General features: G+C 37.2%; 2 protein-coding genes and 3 pseudogenes across 4 annotated transcripts; 3 read left to right on the forward strand and 2 right to left on the reverse strand.

The window, feature by feature from the left end:
• The first annotated feature begins 825 nt into the window (after window positions 1–825).
• On the forward strand, window positions 826–8,587 carry LOC108990974 (annotated as a pseudogene).
• Window positions 3,573–9,585, forward strand: LOC108990970 (DNA repair protein RAD51 homolog 4). 3 transcript variants are annotated; one of them, XM_018965108.2, is made up of 11 exons: window positions 3,573–3,824; window positions 4,246–4,325; window positions 4,438–4,553; window positions 4,650–4,731; window positions 5,058–5,192; window positions 5,307–5,420; window positions 5,506–5,596; window positions 7,165–7,235; window positions 7,785–7,934; window positions 8,169–8,357; window positions 9,571–9,585. In XM_018965108.2, the coding sequence occupies exons 1-10, from the start codon at window positions 3,737–3,739 to the stop codon at window positions 8,205–8,207; spliced, it is 966 nt and encodes a 321-aa protein (XP_018820653.1). In that variant the 5' UTR covers window positions 3,573–3,736; the 3' UTR covers window positions 8,208–8,357; window positions 9,571–9,585. The 3 variants fall into 3 exon arrangements, with proteins under 3 accessions (XP_018820653.1, XP_018820656.2, XP_018820655.1); XM_018965111.2 differs by lacking the exon at window positions 9,571–9,585 and having other exon boundaries at window positions 3,629–4,016; window positions 8,169–8,491; XM_018965110.2 differs by lacking the exon at window positions 9,571–9,585 and having other exon boundaries at window positions 3,633–3,824; window positions 4,294–4,325; window positions 8,169–8,308.
• Window positions 9,586–14,350: 4,765 nt separating this feature from the next.
• LOC108990980 lies at window positions 14,351–15,888 on the forward strand (annotated as a pseudogene).
• Window positions 15,889–16,596: 708 nt separating this feature from the next.
• LOC108990979 lies at window positions 16,597–17,465 on the reverse strand (annotated as a pseudogene).
• Window positions 17,466–20,220: 2,755 nt separating this feature from the next.
• Window positions 20,221–21,687, reverse strand: LOC108990972 (protein SODIUM POTASSIUM ROOT DEFECTIVE 2-like). The gene is made up of 3 exons (XM_018965116.2): window positions 21,085–21,687; window positions 20,822–20,897; window positions 20,221–20,619 (listed from the first exon to the last, which is right to left on the reverse strand). The coding sequence occupies exons 1-3, from the start codon at window positions 21,550–21,552 to the stop codon at window positions 20,450–20,452; spliced, it is 714 nt and encodes a 237-aa protein (XP_018820661.2). The 5' UTR covers window positions 21,553–21,687; the 3' UTR covers window positions 20,221–20,449.
• Between the last annotated feature and the right edge of the window lie 459 nt (window positions 21,688–22,146).

Genomic DNA, 22,146 nt, shown 5'->3' on the forward strand with positions numbered 1-22,146 from the left:
AATTGCAACTCCTTGCCATTTGCCATGATAGCAAGATTGTCTGGATTTTCGTGGTCCACTGGCACTGGATAAAGTTTATTGTGAGTAGGATTGAGGTTGTTCAGATAGCTTCATCTTTCAAGACCAAGTGTCGAACGCAACACTCCAAACAACATAGAAAATCTTCCCCAAAATTTGCAGTTATTGGATTTTTGAATAATACTTTAGAATAGAAGGGAGAACAATCTGTCTTCAGATGAAGAAGAGTTTGAAGGCGTGATTCAAACAGATTTTGCATTCTTCGATCCCAAAGCCAATGACTTTCATGGGGTGAAGACCTGGCTGCAAACCCACTCAAATCACATCGCTTATCATCGATGTAGGTTTGATTTAGAACTGGAAGACATCACACGACCTCCTGAGCATGGTGAAATTGATCTAGCTGCTTTGTCTCAGTCGATGCAACAAGCTGTTGTTGCTCTGGCCTTTGGTTACCTCATGCGTGATTAGCTACTGTTATTTTGCAAGGGAGGTAGTGAGCATGAAGTCAAAAAAACTCGTGTTCAAATTCTTACTCCTGACCGTGATGTTGGGGATGGTAAGATTTGTAAAGTTTGCTTGGGTGGAACAATAATCGAGCATCAAACGACAGTAGGAGGATCTGGCTCTAGTTACTTGTATGAATTTTCTGACCAAGCATGGATGAAAGGTATAGCGTCTCAAATGTTTGATGAAATGCTTGAAAAAAATCTTATGATGATTTTTCATTCTTTTGACTCCATTTTCTTTAGTTTGGTATCAAAATTTAGAGCTGGACTTGAAGCATAAATTAGGCTATTTTTTCCTATGACTGTTTTGAGAATTTTTGAAAATGTTGTTCAATCTAACTTCGAGCAGAAGATGATTGTGCTTCCAATTCTCGTGAAGCACTGTGTTAATTCCCAAATTTTGGTGGAAGCTATCATACTTGAGGTTCTTGTTGAAGAAAGGTCTTCTGTAATAATATTGACATTGAATAGACTGAGACAAGTGAATGCCCTTCCACTTCAAATGTTTTTTCGGTTATTGGAACTTTTCAGTGCCTATAAAGAGGATTCAAATGTCAAGTTGGTAATTATGAAGGGAAAAGGGAGAGCATTTTGTGATGGTGATGATGTTGCAGTTGTGGTTCTGATTGTAGTAAAAGTGACTGGAGATTAGGTGCAAATTATTTTCAGAAGGAGTTCCTCTTAAATTACATCATGACAACCTACTGTAAACTCCAAGTTTCAATTCTTAATGGAATTGTGATGCGAGGTGGAGCCAACGCTTCAATTCACAGTAAATTCCGGGTTGAAACAGAAAATTGGATATTTGCAATGCCAAAAACAGGTTTGGGACTCTTCCCAGGTGTGGGTGCCTCTTATTTCTTGTCCAGACCCCAATGATTCTTTGGAGAGTATGTGGGTCTTACTGACACTAGGTTGGATGGGGTTGAAATTCTTGCTTGTGGCCTTGCAACACACTTCGTCCCCCCAGTGAGATTGTCGATGTTGGAAGAGGCACTGCACAAATTAGATTCAAGTGATCCAGCCATTGTTTCTCCAATGAGCCTTAAGGTTTTTCTGAGATCAATTAGACAAGGAAGGCTCCAGGGTGTTGGAAAATGCCTTAATCCTACAATTTGCACAAATCAAAATGTTTCAAAGGATGACAATTGGCAGTAAAGAATACAGTGTTGAGCTTCCATTTTCTCCAATTGTTTTAGAAGTCAGGGGAGGAATTGGTGGAATGTGGTGTGTCACTTGTGGTTGTGTTCCCAAGAGGATTGAGGTGTATGCTGCAACACTTCTTGATGGTATTATTATTATGAAACTTTGAGTGGTTGCTAGTAAAAAGAAAATACTCGTTTTTGACCCTGGTGGTGGGAAAATTGTGGACAAGGATATTCGTACATTGTCGGAAAGGTGCTTCGATGGGGGATGGTTTGTCACAAGTCCACGAACAGAATACATGGGCCATGGACAAGATAATTTTAGTAGCTATTTCTTTCATTTTAATTCAGTATTTTTATTGGGACAATAATATAGTAAGTGGGTTTGGACCCATAGTTTTAGTTTCTTTGTATGGAATTATGTCAGGTATCTAATGGTCCCAATGGTTATGGGTTGCATAAGTGAGTTGTATTAGTGTTAAGAGCTTAATATGGACTATTAGGATTTTTTTTTTCCACTGCTTTAGGCCCACTTGGGTTAGTTGCTATGTAAAGAGCCAGAGGCTTCTTGTTTGTGCATCCAGAAGCTAAATGAAAAGTTTATTTTATTTCTTTTCTCATCTTCTTCATTGTTTTATGGTGATGCTCCCCTCGAAATGAACAATTTTAGCATATTTGTTCTTAAGTAACTTGGGGTGTGTTAAAAAAAAAAAACTTGGGGTGTGTTACATTTGTTATGAACCTATTAGGTAGAACTCACATTTGAAAACCAGCTTATAAGGGAATGGTGCCTAGGGGCTTATAAACCACTAACCAATTCCATATTTAGTTGATGTGAGATCGTAACAACCACCATGCTTCGTAGCCGACGTCCAAGGTGGTCCTAGCGCTCACACGAGCTAACTGTGACTAGGTCTTTCCTAGCCTTGGACAAATACTGCCATGCCAGTATCACTCCTGTGCCGCACGATTGCAACCATGCCAACATGGACTGTATACATGAGATGACTCTAATACCATTTGTTACGAACCTACTAGGTAGAACTTACTCTTGAAAATCGACTTGCAAGAGAAGAGTGTCTAAGGGCTTATAAATTATCAACCAATCTCATACTTAGCTGATGTGGGATCGTAACAGTCTTTTTACCCTTTTAGCTACAATTACCTATTGTAGATGCCGTAGAAGCAATTGTTTCTTTATCAAGAACTTAGCAGTAGAGGCAATTGAAGGCCTTATATTATAGGCCGAATTATTATCTTCCGTGAAGTGTATTAATTAACCCCTTGTGTAATTTTCCTTTTCGTGGCAATTCGATATGCACTCACTTGGCTGGAAGGACATTAGTGTGGAAGGCACTGTCTCCTCAAGTGCTCTAGGCTGCATTCAATTCAGATATGGAGCATCAAAGAGGACTTCTAATGCCATTTTCTTCTCTCCACCAAGCTCAACGAAAAGCTAGCTTGCTTGTCACCTCAATTAAAAACGATCTTAGAAAGCTATTGTATGAAATGGTTTGACGAGTCATGTAATTACAAAAATACGGATTATATAAAAATAAATATACAAAATAACGTAACTCAATATTATATTATAAAATTATTTTTATAGTCATGATTTCATTTTCGATGTTAAAATTTGGAGCCGATCGGTAGATTCTTCAAAATTTCTAGATTAATGGCAAATGTAAATAATTTATATATATATAATTTAATTTTTAATATTTAAATTTTAAAATTAAATTATATTGCGTAGATGGTATATAGCGTAAAAGATTCTGAATAAAATTATTTACGTGCTGTGGGACTGTATCTTTTCAAATTATAAAAATATTTAGATAAAAAATTGTAAGAAATGGCGATCAATGTATAATCTTTTCGAGAATATTCTTAGAAACCCGTTGACACAAATTTAACGAAGTTTTGAAACAGATAGAAGTGCGCCTTGACATCGAATTCTTTCAACGAGAGAGAAGAAAGAAAGAGGAGGGGGGAGTTTTGATTCCATCAGCTATATATAGTTTTCTCTATGTGACGACGGCGAGAGGAGAGCGGGGCAAATGTGAAATGGCACCATTGAAATATTTGGAGCAAGAGTATCCCATATTAGACTCCAACTTCCAGAACTTCTGTGCTACTCACGGCATTTTCTCAGGTCCGTTTCCCCCCTCCAACTTTTCCCGCATTTACTCTCCCATCCTCACGCCATCGTTTACTTTCCTCGGAGTTCGCTTTGCTCCAATTTTACTTCTCTTTTGGCGCTGCTCCTTGTTTGACTGCTCCGAATTGAAGGATACGAGAAGAAAACATATGAAATTTAGAGCTCTACATAAGAAAACAGAAGATCGTATGTTCTCTTCTGTTGTACTTTATAAAACATTTTGATATGGGAAAAATTATGAATCTTAGCCCCTTAATCAATTCTGGTCTTAGGAAAAAGTAATGATAGACGCAAATCTCGTTTATCCAATTAGCATAGTGTTTTAAGTTGCTCACCATCACTCCGTCCATTTTGCTTCCAGCCTTTTCCTTTTCCTTCAACTATTATATTATTTTCCATGTTTGTGTTTTTGCAGAGGAGGATTTACTCTTGCATGACCTCCATGTATTGGTTGCTTTTGCAGAGCAACAATCGACATCTGAGAGATTAAAGCAGGTTAGCCTCCTGAGGAATTTTTGTTGAGGGCTGCACTCCCTATGATTTTAAAAAAAAATTATTTAGTTCAGTGAAGTGGGGTAATTTAACCTGGTAGATCCTGGGCATTTAGGGCATTACCCAAGTCCTCTCTATCATTGATGGTCAGCATCAGCCGTGGTTGAATGGTATGGAGCTGTTGGAAGATGCTCAACTGAATAAACATGTGTTATCCACTGGTTGTGAGGGGTAATTTGATCAGAGACATTGTCCTATTTCTTGCTACAATGAGAGTGAGAATTCTATTACGGTAACTGATTGAATGCTTTGGGTTACATGACATAGGATTGATCTTTTACTTGAAGGTGGATTACGCATGGGACAGTTAACTGAACTTGTTGGGGCTTCATCGTCTGGTAAAACACAGGTACAAAGCCCCTTCATTTGTGATAACCCTTATATTCTCTTGATGAATACTCTGACTGTCTGAGTCATCTCTCTGCAAATTCATCTGGATGTTGTGGTCATTGTTATGTGTTGGTATGCTTAACAATACTGTATGGTCACAATACAATGGATATTTCTAGATATTAAAGGTATCAACACTTTGAGTTAATATCTAGAAATATCCATTGTATTGTGACCATATAGTATTGTTAATATTCTAACATGCATTATTTGTAACATGCATGTGTATGTAGTCTACAGCTTACTCAAACTCTTCTTAATGACCAAACTCTTCTTATTGTCTAGGTTTGCCTTCTAGCCACCTCAAATGTTGCAAAAAAGCATATGGGCGGTGTTGTATACTTAGATACAGGCAACTCCTTTTCGCCCCAACGTGTTATAGACTTTATTCGTCAGAATTCTGACCCTGCCATTGATCAGGTTAAGCGTATCATCGCTTTTATTGGTGCACTGTTTTTCTTTCTTCTTTCTTAATCTTCCTCGTGCTGTAAATCTCCTCTGTCTAATTTTATCCCAATTGAAATTTTGTTTTAGGCTAAACACAGAATTCTGCAGAAGGTAATGAATAGAATATTATGCCACTCAGTATTTGACATCTTTACAATGTTTGATGTGCTACATCAGCTGGAAGTCAATCTGAGATCTCAGGTTTGCATCAGATATGAAGCACTTTGGCTAGTAAATTTTGGTTGAATTTCACTTCAGTTTATTGAACATATGACTACTGGTTCAGATGCAGAAAGGAGATTGTCAGGTGCGGCTGCTTATAGTTGATTCGATATCATCACTGGTTACGCCAATCCTTGGAGGAGGTGGTTCTCAGGGTATACACTCTTGTGCATAAATCAGACAGTCCTTGCTATATTAATATATTTTTTATAATCTCTCACAAAAGTTGCATAACCTCTCTCTCTCTCTCTCTCATGATTCTACAAACCTTTGTCAGCTTGAAATAGGGGCGAAGCTTGGAATACTAGTAAGGGAAGGTCAGATTTTTATTTTTTGTGGAGGGGGGGGAGTAGGCTGCTTTTGGGGGCTCACAATTAGGAAACCAAATTCTCACTTAGTTATTCTTTTAATGTTAGTACGGCATTTCTGGGTTCAGACAGTAACATTTGAATCGCTCTCTCTCTCTCTCTCTCTCCTTTGGTTATTGTCTGTTTTATGATTTCTCATCTATACTTTGAGATACAAACATTCTGGGCAAAGTTTTTCTTCTCTCTCTCTCTGTCTCTCATGATTCCACAAACATTCATCAGCTTGAATTAGGGGCAAAGCTTGGAATACTAGCTAGGGAAGGTCGGGGTTTTTGGGGGGGGGGGGGGGGGGGGGGGCTAGGTTGGAACTTTTGGGGGCTCACAATTAGGAAAACCAAAATTCCCGTAGTTCTTTTTTTAATGGTAGTATGATGTTTCTGGGTTCAGACAGTAGCATTTGACTCTCTCTCCCCCCCGCGGGGTTATTGTCTGTTTTATGATTTCTCATCTATACTTTGATATACAAACATTCTGGGAAAAAAATTTCATACTTTAAGAAGTTAGTTGCAAGAGTTTAAACACTGATGTTGTTATCTTCTTCTACGCTGAATGCAGTTATTGTGTAATAATCAAGATAATTGTGAACTATATAGTTCATAATTGTACTGTCATTACTTGTAGAATTATCCAGGCAGTTGTCAACATTTTTTCCATTTAAAAGAGAATAAATGAAACTTCCTGAAGCATCCCCAAGAATTCTCGACTCTGCACCATCGAGAAATGTTATTCATGTGTGTATTTGTTTCTTGATTATTGGGGAGAGATATGAACTTTCAATTTTGTGTAGCAGCATGACAGTTTTGAGAGTGCTAGCCTTTTGTTAAACCAAGTCTCAACATATCAAATGTTCTGCTGCCAATATAAACCTTTGAATAATACTCACTTTACGAATAAAGACACTTTCTGACATAAAAATCTATGGTTTCCGTGATTGACCACTAATTTCCTTGACTGTTCACCTAGTGATCCTGCGTAAAAATGAATATTTGTTGGATCAGATTTGTGCTAGCAACACCAGAGAAAATAGACTGCAACAGAGACCGTATTCATTACCAACTTGTTCAAATCTATTAAATTGATGTTTTTGGCTGCTCAGGAGCTTGATTAGGAATGCTCTTTTTGCTTTTGTTTAAAATTTTTTGTAATATGTTTCTTTGCTTCTCTAAGGAGGAATTCTATTTCTTGTTTTCTATTGTTTCTCTTTATAGGTGCCAAATTTAATTTTCCATGGTTAAGCATGTATAGTATATATTTCTCTCCACTCTAGGATATTGAATTGTGTAGTTCTGAAACCTTTCATATTCAAATAGCATCAGTTAGGAATTGAAGGTACTATGATTGGTTGATAAATACAGGACATGCATTAATGGCTTCTGCTGGATTTCTGCTGAAGAAATTAGCACATGAGCATAATCTTGTCGTATTGGTAAGTTTTGTGATTGAATTTCTTGTTTGGTTTCCTTCATTACTAAGATCCTAGCTTCCTGAGTTGTTTTGTTCATGCAAATCCAATTTCCACGTGGCTAAATCATTGTTTTATAATAGGACCCCTCTCTGTGGCTAAAGATAAAGCCAGGGTTTTTAATTGACAGCCTTGGAGAAAACAAAGGAAAGAAATAGAAAAATATAGAAGTTCATGAATAATTATTGTTTGCATGTCTAAGTGTTTTCTCACTTCCATTTTTTTAAGCAGTTACAGCCCTCTCTATTTTCTTTTAATAAATTGGCATCTTCCTAAGTAACTTTGACCTGTGTAAATTATACTATTAAAACTATTACTTGGTTTGCATCCCCTGACGTTCCATCAGTAGATATAAGCCCAATTGTCATGGTATCGAGTAGGTGCAAAAAAATGTAGAGTTAAGGCTATGCTTATGGGAATGACGGTAAAATTTGATTTCCTATGCTTTCAATTTCTGATTATATAGCTGGGTAGCAATGCTTGTGCCTTGAAATAAATTCCATGGATTTGAAGGTGACGAATCACACTGTGGGTGGAGAGGGAGGTATCTCTAAACCAGCTCTTGGAGAGAGTTGGAAGAGCATCCCACATGTTAGGCTTCGGCTTTCCCATGACCAAGGAAGCAGCATCTACAATGTTTCTGTATTTAAACACCCATCCATGGTACGATCCGTGGCTGCATCTTGATTTATGCATAGACTATCGATCTATCTCTTTGTTTGGTGTTTCTATCAATCCACCTTAACTCCAAGTTTTAGATAGCCGAAACATGTTCCAGTCAATAAGGACTAAAGTGCTCTCACCATCAAATCCTAAATTGCCATTACTCGCCAAAATATCTCCTAAAGCCTTCTTGTTCGGATTATTTTAAGTTTTAATGCTCTAATTTTTTCTCAGGTTTCTGGTAAGGCTGCAAGGTTTACGATTTATGACTAGTGATGTGGATTATACTTGAACCTGGCCAGTTCTCGGGTGAAATATCTGGGGTGGCAGAGAGTCATACAAGGAAGATAGTGATACTCTTGATAAACTCAAATTGCAGAAATGCAGCTGTTTTGTCATATCATCAAGAACTAGCAATTTTGTGTAAGTTTTGTTTTTTTCATTATTGTCTTTATTTATAGGGTGCGGAAGCTGTTTTAGTTAGAAGCACATACTCTTGACTAAATCTGTTAAAACTCAAAGCACATACTTTTAACTTGTACTTACTGGAGATAATATTCGTTGTGGCCCAAATTTGGTTGCCAGTGAAACTGTGAAAGGTCACAAAATGTGAGTGCTGGGTTAGACAATTGAGTACCACTGTGCTTCAAAGATTTGAAATGAGCATTACTTCACACTTTTTCAGGATGAATTATAGAACCTGAGATAATTTTGGGCCATAGAGGGCAGGCTCAGCCCAAGCTGAAGCGAATATAAAAAGTTTGAGCATCAACCATAATTATTATCATCCCATGTAATAGAAAGAGTTTCTACATTGGTGGTGGTGCCAGCATTGTTTTTAATTTCGTACCGTACCGGCCGGTATGGCCGAAATTTTTCGTTTCGGCCGTCCGGCCAGTACAGGTACTAGATATATACCGTATCGGTAAAAATTAGTGGCCAGATTCAATTTAAATTTTCTTATATCTTCTTATATTTTCGTTTGAAATATATTGGACTGTTTTTTTTTTTTTTTTTTTCATTTTTTCAAATTATAAATTTATTTTTTGACCCCCAATTTTGGATTAGACTATTTATAATTTATATGTATGTATGTATTTATATATAATTTATTCATATATAAACTATTATTTTAGAATATAATTGTTATATATATTTATATATATAATTTATTCATATATCGACTATCCCGAAACGGTACACGAAACGGTACAGGTACCGAAATATTTCGTTCCAGTGTCTTGACCGGTACGCCATCCGGTACGGTATTCAAAACATTGGGTGCCAGGACTTTAGGTTTGGGGTAAAAGACTCCAACCTGAAATGATGATATGTTCATTAGCAGATATATGCTGACAATGACAAAAATGGTTGGATGTCAACGGTACCTTTTTTTTTTTTTCGTAGTACTTAAAGTGAGAGTTGGTAATTTTAGACCTTCCCAAATAGATTTTATACGTGTGAAAAACTTAATTTCAGATTGGAGCCACAAGTTCTAAATGTTTGAATCTATTTTTCAAAATGACAGCAATATATATTAAGGAATTATTCAAACTTTTACAGTGAAGGGGTCAAGGCTTCCTCACACAAAAACACAATTTTCCTATATGAAAAATATTATTTGTGAGTTTTTCAGTAGGTACTTGGCTGGAGGCTATTGGATGATGAAGGTGGTCTTAAATTATAATGCTTGTGGAAATTGAGAGAGTTTAAATGTGGGGTTGAACTCAATAATAGGATTTATGAGGTTGTAGAAGCTGCAAGACATTACCCAAACCTCCACTTGGAACAACCAAATCAAGTTAGGGCTGAACTTTGGACAGCTTCCATAGGTAAACCTCTAAATTTGAAAATTTTCCTTCAGCCAATTGGAAAAGATTCTTCTTTTATATCTCATATACCGCAATCTTTCATTTTCTTGTTTTAACCATATTGAGAATGGTTAAGTTCCAAATACTTCTACATGGCCCTTGAAAAGTGTAACACACCTCAAATTACTAAAAATAAAATACACTAAAATTGCTCACTTCGAGGGGAGCACTTTCAAAGACAAGAGGAAGAAAATGATAAGAGAAAAGAAAATCGGATTTTCATTTAAGTTTCTTGATGATGAACACTAGAGCCTTTGGCTATAAACAAGATGCCCCCTACATGGGTCCAGGCTAACAAAATTAAAAGCATACAAAGAAAATAAAACTAAGGGCCCGGGCCCACTGACTATCTTATAGTCCAAATAGCATGCTGAATCAAAATAAAGTAAGTTGTTCATGAAATTAAACTGGACCATGGCCCATGTACTTCGTTCGTGGACTGTGAAAAACCATCCTCATAAAAGCACCTTGTCCACAAGGTGCGGTATCATTGTCTACAATTGTCCTACCATCAGGGTAAAAAATGAAGATTTTCCTTATCTCAACAGCCACACCATGTTTTTGCAAATCATTTTTTTAGGCCCACTACAGAAAGGGGTGGTCTGCTGAACACAACAACAGGTACATTTTTGTAGTCTCGTTTCGTAGGTCACCCACCAAAAATAGTTGTTACAAGGCATGTGGCCTCCATTAAGGCCACATGGATAACAATCATTCTATTCGTAACATCACCTACACACAAGAACAATTCCTACTCTAGAGCAGCAGTTCTTTTAGCTGTTGCAGCACTAGCCATTAACTTGCACATGGAAGCCTGATAAGTGTCACTCAATGGCTGATGGAAGTAAACACTTGTTATTAGATGATGATGTAATAGTCCACCCCGCACCTCAACAAGTTGAGAAACTACTATTGCAAGTTGTTCATCCCATGGTTCTTTGAGCAAACATTGAGAGTTGAATAAGTATCACCTCCAAGCCGAAAGTAAGCAATGGCCAGCTCTAGCTTATTTCTTTTCATCAAAACATAAGCCTTCTTCAAAGCGACTACCTTATATTTTTCTTCCCGAAAAGTCCTTGCAAGAAAAGCCACCAAAAGCTTATCCTTCTCATCCCTGCTGATTATAAAAAGACCAACCAACACTTGAAGTCTATTCAATGTTGTATATAACAAAGCTTAATCATTGGGATCTTTGTTTTTAAGATATTGTAATCTTGCCAGTTTCTCCATCTATGCATGCAATTGTGTTGTATTAGCAGACCAATATCCAACTCTAACAGCCTGCATTTCTTGCCAAGTTGGTTTGTTAGGTAGAAAAGAAGCAATTAAAATTTATTGGGAATCAAAATGGTATGCCCATATAATCAACCTAGAGCCAACACCCAACTCTTTCACAAATGTCGATCTTTCAATCATTTGGAAAAAATGTAACTGCTGACACCTCACCACTATCCAAAACCTTCGCCCAAGTTTATCAAGACTTTCATAGGCCAAAGTTTGTGGAATACTAAGTTCACCAAGAAGATTTGTAGTTCCAACAATTTGAGTCTTCTCTATCTTGGCTATTGCTGCCAACCAATGCAAGTTTTCAAGAGGCTCAACAAAACCATTAAGTTTAGATTTTCTGGAAGAGGAAGGGAAGTTTTTATTGGAAGAAAAAGAATAATAATCAGAAGCAAATTGGAATATGTTGTTCTGAAATTGAGACAATGCTGTGGTCAAATCTCCACTCCATTGAAATCCCTTATCAGTTGAAATTATGAAAATGCTTCCTTCCAAATAATCAGATGAGGATCTCTGGGATTATGCAACTGGTCCTTGTGTGAATATTTTTCATCTTAGTAGCATAGTTAGAAGTAAGACCTTCAGCTAGATGCCACACAACCATATATGCAAGTTTCCATTTCTCTTAATCATATTTCAATTGATCCTTTGCTATGAACAAATTGATGGCAAGGAAATTCTTCTTATGAAACTCTATAGATGATTGAGACTCACATGATTGATTAAAAATATCAATGTCACAATCAGTAAAAACTACAGAAAGATGCTTAAGATCTAAGCATTACAGCCCCAAGACAGTTAAGCAATTTGACATCCTTGCCTAACTGAACCATTTGCATTGATCTTGTAAATCCAGGAGTAGCACCAACATTGGCGACATAGCACCTCTTCAAGCTATTAATGAGACTACTCTTACCAAGATTGGGTAGGCCAATAATACCTACCATAATTAACTTCTTGATCTCATGGTTTCTTGAGTAATTCTTCAACAATTTAATAAGAGTTTCAGCCCCTATACAATCCCTCATTTGTAGAAGATTGCTTGGTTTTGTTGCCTTGAATGACGACTCCCACCCTTAGCTTGATCTTTGCTGTTGAGTACTGCACTTAAATGCAACTGCTGGTAATTCTTCCCTAACATACTTGAGCCACTTCTCAACAGCTTCTCTAGGAACAAGATCAATTTTATTCAGAAGTAAAACTAGAGTCTTGTGAGGTAAAAATTTAATCACCAACTTCTTCATATCAACACATCGAGTACCTAGGGAATCACGAGTATCAAGAACCTCTACAATAACATTTGATGCTTCAATGACCTTACCCAACTCCTTGTAGAAAGCTTTGTCCACATCATCCTGATTTTTTCCAGCTTCCATTGAATTGGCGTTATGTTGGCTCTTACAATTCATTCCCACAAGTTTTCTTTCTTTTCCTCTATCAAAGGGCCCAAAAACACCCTTAAGTGGCAATATATCAAGCAATTGGAGAGCAAAAGTCATACCTACCAAAAATTTATCCCTCTTCTGCAGTGTTAGATGCATTATATCATCCTCGATGGTCCAGAAAGAAGAGTCCGTCTCCACTGGATCCCAATCTAACTCATGCTCTTTAGCTATTTATTTCATAAGCTTTAGTTTCTTTTTAGGTGAAGGAGCACCAATTGTTAGTAGTTCTATTAACTGGCGATTAACACCACAATCTGGCATGAGCTTTGTTGCAGCTAATACAACTTTCTTGCCATACTTAGTCGCAAATAGCATTTGAACCTGCAACAACTTTGTAGATTTGCAAAACTTGGTGCTGCAAAGCACACATTGGATATCACTTCCTTCACATCCAGAGGACAGTCCCTTTGTGGTTCGATAATTGGAAGGCGGATGATGATCAGCTCACAGAATGGCTCACTTGTCCTTGAGCAGCCATCATATTATCTTCTCTAACAATTTGCTCAATGCGAATGTGAGCAGTGGTCGAAGATGAAATCGGGATCTGAGAGAGGTAGCTTTGGTTGAAGATGAAATTGGACAAGAAATTTGTCGTTGCTCGTTCTTTGTCTTCTTTCTCTCTTTCTTCCTCCGACGTTGCATGTACTTCATCTTCCTGTATTGCAAGTTCCTTCTGTATTTGACAGATTTGATTCTCCAAGTGGTTGAAGCTTTCATTAAAGTTGCTTGCAAATTTGTTTACATGCTGCCGGAATACTTTGTGCATTTCATTCAAATGCTGCTCGAGAACTTGATAGCCTTGCTGAGTTTGAAGAACAAGTTTCGTAATCTTCTGAACCGATGCAGAATTTCTTGCATTTTTTTAAGCATAAGGATTAGTGTCTCTCTGATACCAATTTGTAACACACCTCAAATTACTCAAAATAAAATACACTTAAATTGCTCACTTCGAGGAGAGCACCTCTAGAGAAAAGAGGAAGAAGATGATAAGAGAAAATAAAATAGGATTTTCATTTAAGTTTCTTGATGATGAATACTAGAGCCCTTGACTTGTACATAGACAAGATGCCCCCTACATAGGCCTAAGCTAACAAAACTTAAAGCATACAAAGAAAATAAAATTAAAGGCCCAGGCCCACTAGCTATCTTAAAGTCCAAATAACATGCTGAATCAAAATAAAGGAAATTGTTAATGAAATTAAACTGGCTCAAGCCCATGGTCCATGGCCATGTACTTCGTTCGTGGATTGTGACAAAAAGTTTCTATTTGAATTGCATGCGGATTGAGTATATATGATTTCATTGAAGTTGCCAAAGTAGATGAGATGAAAACATCAGATCTTGTCCCAAGAAATAAGAATTTCGGCTAGTTGAAGCATTATGTTGCTTTCCTGAAGAGGCCCCAAAAACTATTTGCCATATGGGTTGCCCATGATTAGTAGGTTTGGCATTATTGGAAGAAGATGAATCATTTTGAATGCCTTGTGTCGAAGTTATGAACTTCAAAATGTAGATGACACAAAGTCAAGTTTGTCCTTGAATCCTTAGCCTGATTGTTTGGATGAGTTTACAATTTGGGGTACATTTGGGTACACATTAGATTACAAGAGCACAAGAAGTCAAACTATATGCAAAACTTCAACTTCTTTGATTTCCGTACGGTCGCTTTACTACCGCACTGTGTATCCGACTATCTTCTAAAATAAAATTGTATGTAGCTCCTTGATGTAGATATATTGTTGAGCCATGTGAATCTTGTGTGTCATGTGTGATTGGTTCCGTTTTGGCTTTACTTTTTTTCTTATTGTTCCTAACAATGATAAAAGGCTAGTTAGGGAAGGGTGAGTGGAAACAAGCTTGCGATGTGTTTGATGAAGTGTTTGAAAGAAATGTGCAAGCGAGTGTCATGACTCATGACATATAATTAGAGGTGGCAATTCTTGTTTACATATCGTGTTCCTGTTGTGAAGTGTTACCCAAATCCGACCCGTTAAGCTAAACATGTCAGACTTTCAAACTCTAACATAACCCATTTAAATAACAGGTCGTGAAGTGTCACATGTTTTGACCCGTTAATAACTAATTAGAAATGGGTCAGCATAACACAACCCATTTTAACCATTTTGTAAATGAGTTGAACTAATCCACATAACCCTGACCTGATTAACATAATTTCACATAAAAGCTAAAATTTATATATATTAGTAATCACAATATCTAAAAAAAAAAAGACTGCATACTAACAAAAAATATCAATATTTTTCAGATTTTAATCTATAAAAAAAACCAATATTACAAACCCAATAATAACAAATATAAGCATAGGTTCAGAATTATAATCACACCAACAAAAACATATATAAGCATATTGCGAAATACTAATATTACAATCTAACAACAATAAAATTAAAATTTTGAAATAAAATTTGAACACGTTATTGCGGGTTGACCCATTTATTAGTCGTGTTTTAATGAGTCAACTCGTTTTGACCTGAACCTATATATATCAAACTCAAATACACCAATTTCGTACCGTGTTCGTATTGAGTTCACAAGTCATATCATATATTGCCACCCCTACATGTAATAGTCTTGTCATGTTTTTGTCTAAAAAGGGTAGTTTGGATGAAGCATTGAGTTTGCTTGAGGATATGATGCAGAAAGGAAAACATCCAAGTGGTGACATCCGTTGTTGATGGAAGGTTTGTGCTCTGTCGGAGAGTATACAGAAGAAAAAAAAGATGACGTTTGATATGGAGTATCGAGGGTGCAAGCTGCAGCTGGTGAATTATGGTGTGTTTTGATGAGTGACCTTGGAAAGAGAGGGAAGATTGAGAAGGCAAAATCTCTACTTCACGAGATAAAGAAAAGGGGGTTTAGGCCCATGTTGTGACGTATAATATATTGTTAAATTACATCATGTGCAAGGAAGGTAGAGTGAGTCAGTGACTGAGGCTTATAAAGTTTGGATTGAAATGCGGCTTGGAGGTTGTAAGCTGAATGATGGTACATACCGGATGATGGCTGATGGATATTGCAGGGTTGGGGATTTTGAAGGAGGTTTGAAGGTATTGAATGCGATATTGACATGTAGGCATGCATTATCCACGTTCAGAAACATTTAAATGTTTGTTAGTGGGACTGTTGAGTTTTGGGAAGATAGATAATGCCTCCTTTGTTTTGGAGGAGATGGAGAAGATAAAGATTCATTTTGATTTGGAGGATTGGGAAGCCTTAATCAGGGATGCTTGTAGTGGAGATAGAAGTTCCTGTGGGCTAACTGAACTGGTTACTGCTAAAAAATGTGTGACATTTAGTAGTTGTTCTAGGATTTGTGGTGGGAAGGCTCTGTGACTTGTCACCAGGGTAATTGATGCTTGGGCTTAATAATCGATGAGGTCCTCCAGGCTTTAGATACACAAGGAATCATCATGCATGTTGTTCTTATTTAAATGGCTTCTAAGAGCTAACTTCGTGTTTTCCTGTTTAGATACGAAAATACTTTAGTGATGCTTCACCTACTAAAGTTATCATCTTACGATATTTGTACTAATGTGATGTAGCCTATTTCCATATAACTTTTTTTTTTTTAATTTTTAGTTTAATACATAAACTTAATTGACTAAATACAATAAATTAAGATGTATTTATGAGATTTTTCTTTCTTAACAATCCATTGAGCTCTCTAAAGAGAAATGCTTTAGTCACAAAGATATTTTATAAAAGTACATCTACAAAATAATATGACTTGATGTGATACTTTAAATTATAAAACTACTTTTATTAGAAAGTAGATTTAACGTATCATTTGAAATATGAAGCTACGTGATGTAATACTTCTCTCTAAAATTCTAAATAGTGGACATAGGCCTCTTTTGCGTTCTTCCTTCTCTCCCTTCCTCAATATTTTCTTTATTTTATGTTACAATTTATTTGTTTTATCTACAGACCATCTCTTTCTTTAAATTTCTTCGCATCTGATGCAACTTCAAACACACATATATAACCTTCTCTGCAACAATTTAGTGGGGGAAAATGAAAAAAGAAAGAAAAAAAAAGAAGCTATTGCGTAAGGTAGACATTAAACTGAAGAATCGTGTCCACACCATCAGTGATATGCTGATCGGATAGATGAAGAGTCTGGATGGTTGCATATCCTATAGCATTCGTATATTTCCCAGTTCCTCCAACTATAGCCAGCTGAGAGTCACGTGCAGCAGCCGTGCGGTGGACCCCAAAGAAACTAATTGTATCATAATAGTGATGATCTTCGTTGTGAAACACTGCTGCAAAGGCCATGGTGTGGCTGCTTCCATCCAGTGAGGTAGCCAAGTGAAATCCCTGTGCCTTCCCAATTACAGAGTAGCCCAATTCATGCCCTTTAGTAAGCTCATCGTCAAGAACGGTGATTGTCCCAAATAAAAGCTTTTGCATTGGGGCTCCTGGCAGGAACTGGCCTGCAGTGACAAATGGAAGTAAGCCTCCATTGATAAATAAACTGTATGCACCGTTTAGGCTAGCCAGAAATGGCAGAAAAGAGGTATACCACCATTCATGGGGAAAACCCCACCATAATTATTGGTCTTTGAGAAAGGGGGGGTGTTGATTTGAGTAGCAGCAGCAATTTTCCCTGCCACAACTCTGCTTGTGGGAGCTGATCCACCAAAGATGTCATGCATGAAAAATGAGAATGGAAGTTGTTCCACCCTGGCACTTGAAATGGTGGCCGGTGTTGTGGCAGTGGGACCCGCCACCGGTGACACATTGGCACCTGGTGACTGGACATAATTCGACTCTTCAGTTGTGGGGATTGGTGCAAGAGTGTCCCCCTCAGCAAGGATTGTGGTTGTATTGGCATGACATGTGGTGATGGCTGCAAGTAAGAGGTGGAATGCGGCCTTGAGAACAAGTGATAGCGGCCTCTTGGCCATTTCAGCTTTGCCAACTTGAGGGAATTGTTGATTGTACAAATAGAATCAAGATTCTTGTAATGGAATTGGAAGGGGAATGGTTTACCAGCTTTTCTTATGTGGTTAGAAGGGTTAGCTGAAGAAAAGTGGAGCAGATGAGAGTGGACTTATGTATGTTGAAGATATGTGTACACATTATATATATATATATAAATTGTTGTTTTTGGTTGAATTTGTCATGAGCAGCATACAAGTTGGAGACGTGGGGTAGCTGATTCCTCTTGTAATATTGTATTTTAACAGTATTTTCAAGGAATTCGTACCTCAGAAAAACGATTTTATCGTATAGAGGCTTGTAACTTCATCTCACCATTAATAACAAGTGAAGAATCATCAAGGATTCAGGATGATTCTGCATTCGATGATTCACTTGTCACTAAGATCATGAAGTTATAAGCCTTTATACTATATCTGTGAAATTTGAGTGAATGAGAAAGAAAAGACCTCCATTAATGTCGATATATTGAAAGGGGAAAATACAGTTTAGCTTAGAGGAAAAACTTCCAAAATGGTACCACAAAAGTCATCACAGTACTGAGGTATGCTGAACTATATTTCCTGAGCTCCCATTGAATGTTCAAAGGCGATATTCAATATATATATATTTACCAAAAGCAATCCAAAATTTCAACAACTCCAAGAGACATAAATTATAACTTGTCTCAAAAAGAAGATAAAAGGCGACAAAGTTGTTTCGGATAACTTATGGATATTATCAAACAATTTACGCTGTGGTATCTTTCCCAACTTTATCAGTTTCATGTTCACCTTTTCCTCTTCTCTGTTTGGTTGCATCATAGAATACAACCAGCCAGCTGATCATCTTAAGCTAGCTTGTCCTCATTACTTCTTTTTAAAAGCCCTTTGTCTTTTTTTTTTATTCCATATTTATTTATTTTTCTTTTTATCATTCAACCAATATTGTTAAATGATTACTGTATTTAATGTTACATGATCAGAAAATGATGAACAAAAATAGAACTTCAAATGAAACACAAATAATTAGATAGGAAAGAGAGAGTACTGCATGCGCTCTCTGTCCATGGATGGTGTAACTACCCAGATCACCAAACATTTCTATCAAAATCATATAATAATTTCTTAATGCTGGGTGGTCCTTTCTCCATTTTTTTCTTTATTTCCTGTCATTTTCTTCTCCAGCCGTCCAAGTTTTTAAGTCAAAGAAATAAAGGAACCAAATTTAGAGAGAAGGCACAAATTATGTTGGATCAAGATAGAGAAATGAAAATTTTCTTGCTTCTACAGTACGGACTACATACACATCATGATAATCCAAAATCAGTACTTTTGTCTCGATCGTCAATTTGTTGAGAGATCAGGAAGTTTTAAAAGCAAGAACAGAGGAAGAAACATAAAGCTCTGATCATGAAGCAGCCCCACCACTAGAAAATTTGAAATGGACTTGTGGCTAAAAGTTTACCATGCTTTCATCATTTGGTCCATTACGAGGATGGGACATTGATGCATAAAGCTGCAAAGGATTGCCAACAATATTATTCTGGCACAGGTCGCCCAGATTAATTAGGGTATAATACTTGGAAATTTATTAAATATTATGCTCAAGGATATCATGAAATGATGACTATTGTCTAGGTACGCCCTCCCTTCCTCTCTCCCTTGTGACTACATACATATCCATAGTTCCCAAAAGTACTTATAAAGCCATGAAAAATTGTGAAACAAAATCATATGTATTTGTCCAAACCATGAAGAAGAAGAAGAAGAAAAGAGGTAATTCATGCTAAAGTTTTAAGGGAAAAAGCACAAGAATCCAAGTTCTGACCACCATCCAACAGAAGAACCACCCACCAAAGCGATCTAGCAGAATCCAGAAGACAGATCAGAGAAGAAAAGTATAGTAAAAGTGCATGCCGCATGTCTGTCTCCCAAGCAATAACCTCGCTCGTCCTCGATTGCCCACCATTGCACCCGCATGCATTCTCATAAATATTATCTCGACACGCTCTCTTGAAATGATGCTTGTCATCTTTTTGTTTATAACATGATTGATCTAGTCACTTGTGGGCGCAGGCTATCTGTTCATGCTTGGAGACCATGGTATATATATTCGATCTGTCTGGTCGTTAATTTCGATTAACATCATGTACAGATCTCTTGTTCTAACGCTCAAGTAATTATTGAAGTACTATTCTTAGTAATTTTCTCTCCACAATGATCTAATTTGTAACATATCATAGTCCTAAAGCCTGATGACTAGTAGTGTAAAGTTTCTCCCCTATTAGTGACATTCATAAAAAAATGAAGTTAACAAAGAAAAGGGATTAATAAGGAAGTCATAATTAATAATTTCCAAGCGATCGAGCCATTCAAATTCAGAAAAATAATTCCAAATTAGATAATGAAGAAACTTTAATCTAATTAAGGACATGAAGGCATGACACTAATCAAATTCAAATGCATATGGTGGTTGATGATCACCAAAAGTTGAACGGAAAGAGATACATCGACCTGGGGGTTTAGCGATCGAGTCGAGGTTGTTTTTTCTACACATTAATCACCATACGCTTTGATGCATGCAGTAGTGGATGGCTACAGAATGCCCCCCCACAAACAGGTCGGGCATTATATGGGAAACAGTAAACTATGAGACATTTTCAGAGTTGCCAACGCCAAGTATGCTTTTGAATTCAAATAAAGTAGAATGGAATACTTAGAAAGATACCAATATTGTTTGTTCCAAGAAATGATGATCAGAATGCACAACATGAGTACCATATTAATTATATACTAAATCCCCCTTGCTTTTACTTATTTCAATCCCATATATAGAAGAGAAAGCTTACATTTACATCACATATAAAAGCATGATAAGTTGATTTTACATCTCTGGAATCACACACCCATCTGGAATTCCCAACTCTTACATCAAGATTAAATGGAAACTCTAGTTTATTTGTAATTATTCATGCTGACCATCGGGAAGATGGCAATGGGGACGTGGATGATGATATAGGAGACGGCCAAAGCTGTGCGTTTTTCACCTTGGACACACTGGCAAGTACACCTAAAGGGGTCACGTCCCCAATCACAGTAACTTTCTTTGTCTCCAAATCAATACTATAGGATCTCACTCCTGCACAAAGTTACTTAGCCAAAAAAATCACTTTAAAAATGGCAGCACTGCAAATTAATGTTAGTTTACTAGCTAGCAACCCAAGGCCAGGGTCTAAACAACATATAAAAGAAGTATTACAGCAATTAATTGTTAGTACATGGCAATAATTAATTAAGCTATTTAAAGAGACAAAGACTATATGTCTAGTACTATCACTAACCTTCCATTTTAGAAATATGTTTTCTCACTTTTTCTTCGCAGCCCTTACAGTGCAGTGACACCCTCAAAACCACGACCTGCAAATTCCAGTATCAGTAGTAAACTAATAGAGTACTGCGTATGTACATATATATCATGAAGACTCTAAGTAGATATGTTCGAGTAAAAACTGTATAGGAACACGTATTTTTCACAAACCATAAGACTAAGTTCCAGATTGTTTTCTAGAAGTATTAAAGAAAAAGAGGGATTAATAAAAGGAACCTGTTCGTGGGAGCGAGATGAGGAAGAGGATTTCAAGGCAGGAGAGTCATTTGAACTCAGGCGGCTAGGCTTTGCCGTTTCAACTGGAACCAGTGCAGAGATGGGTTCGGACTCAGATAACCAGTCGATTAAGGGTGTGTTACTCAAGAGATATCTAGAGGAACGTCCTGGGGCCCTGTTAGGATCATTTATGTCAGCGGAGCTTTTTCTGCGCAAATCACTTTGCTTGGCGGAACTCCTCCTTTGCTTTTCATAATAAGGCTTAGGATTTATGGGCAACTGAGATATTGAAGTGCAGGGGACGTGAGAATGGAATTGGGTTTTTCTTCGACCATGGAGATGTGGATTGTGGCGCTGATCAACGTCGGGTCTGGCCGGGCCACGGCGAACCATGGAATAACGGTGTTCCATGCTAGAGCATATAGCTGTGGATGCTGGAGATGCACAGAAAAGATCCATTCCCCTCATGTTGGTGGGATAGTAGTTGGGAATAACTAGGAAGCGATTGCTTTTGTGAATATGCAACTGAAGCAAAGTAAGCTGGAATAAGTAAAAGAAAGTATCTTCAGAGTGAGGCCAACTAATCTCCTTTTAAATTTGGATGAGAGAGGCCCCATAGATAAGAGAGAGAGATAAAGAAAAAGAAGCAGCAAGGTCCCACCAAAGGGACTAAGGTTGAGTAATGAATCTTGATACCAGCTTGGAAGATATGTGATTAATCTCGACCTTTAAAGTTGTCTAACCCTTTTCCTTTCCTTTAATTTCATTGTTTAAGAGGTGGGGGAGCTTAAAAGGTTAGGCTCATCTTTGTGTGATATGATTACTACCACTACTAGCAGTGAAAAGAAAGCCTCAAATCAAGCAAATCATATTATTTAGACATCATTGTTTTGCCATTGACAATTGCAGCAAGCTGTACAACCTAATTCTAGCTTGGGGCGACTCATGTTTATGTGGGACATTTGGTTTTGGGATTTGTAGCTAGCATGCATGGCTGGATCTAATTAATTCCCCAATCATCTAGTACTTGACATTCCTTTACAATTATAACAAACTCAAGAC

Source organism: Juglans regia, chromosome 14 (assembly GCF_001411555.2).
Source record: "Juglans regia cultivar Chandler chromosome 14, Walnut 2.0, whole genome shotgun sequence".
NCBI lineage: Eukaryota > Viridiplantae > Streptophyta > Magnoliopsida > Fagales > Juglandaceae > Juglans > Juglans regia.

Excerpts from the sequence above, each read along its gene's own strand:
- LOC108990972 (XM_018965116.2), bottom strand. The coding sequence starts at position 21,552 with ATGAGGGGAATGGATCTTTTCTGTGCATCTCCAGCATCCACAGCTATA. Across the intron at positions 20,898-21,084 it reads CATCTCGCTCCCACGAACAG|GTCGTGGTTTTGAGGGTGTC; the intron begins GTTCCTTTTATT and ends TGGAATTTGCAG. Across the intron at positions 20,620-20,821 it reads ACATATTTCTAAAATGGAAG|GAGTGAGATCCTATAGTATT; the intron begins GTTAGTGATAGT and ends AACTTTGTGCAG.
- LOC108990970 (XM_018965111.2), top strand. The coding sequence starts at position 3,737 with ATGGCACCATTGAAATATTTGGAGCAAGAGTATCCCATATTAGACTCC. Across the intron at positions 5,193-5,306 it reads CTGACCCTGCCATTGATCAG|GCTAAACACAGAATTCTGCA; the intron begins GTTAAGCGTATC and ends ATTTTGTTTTAG. Across the intron at positions 7,236-7,784 it reads AGCATAATCTTGTCGTATTG|GTGACGAATCACACTGTGGG; the intron begins GTAAGTTTTGTG and ends ATGGATTTGAAG.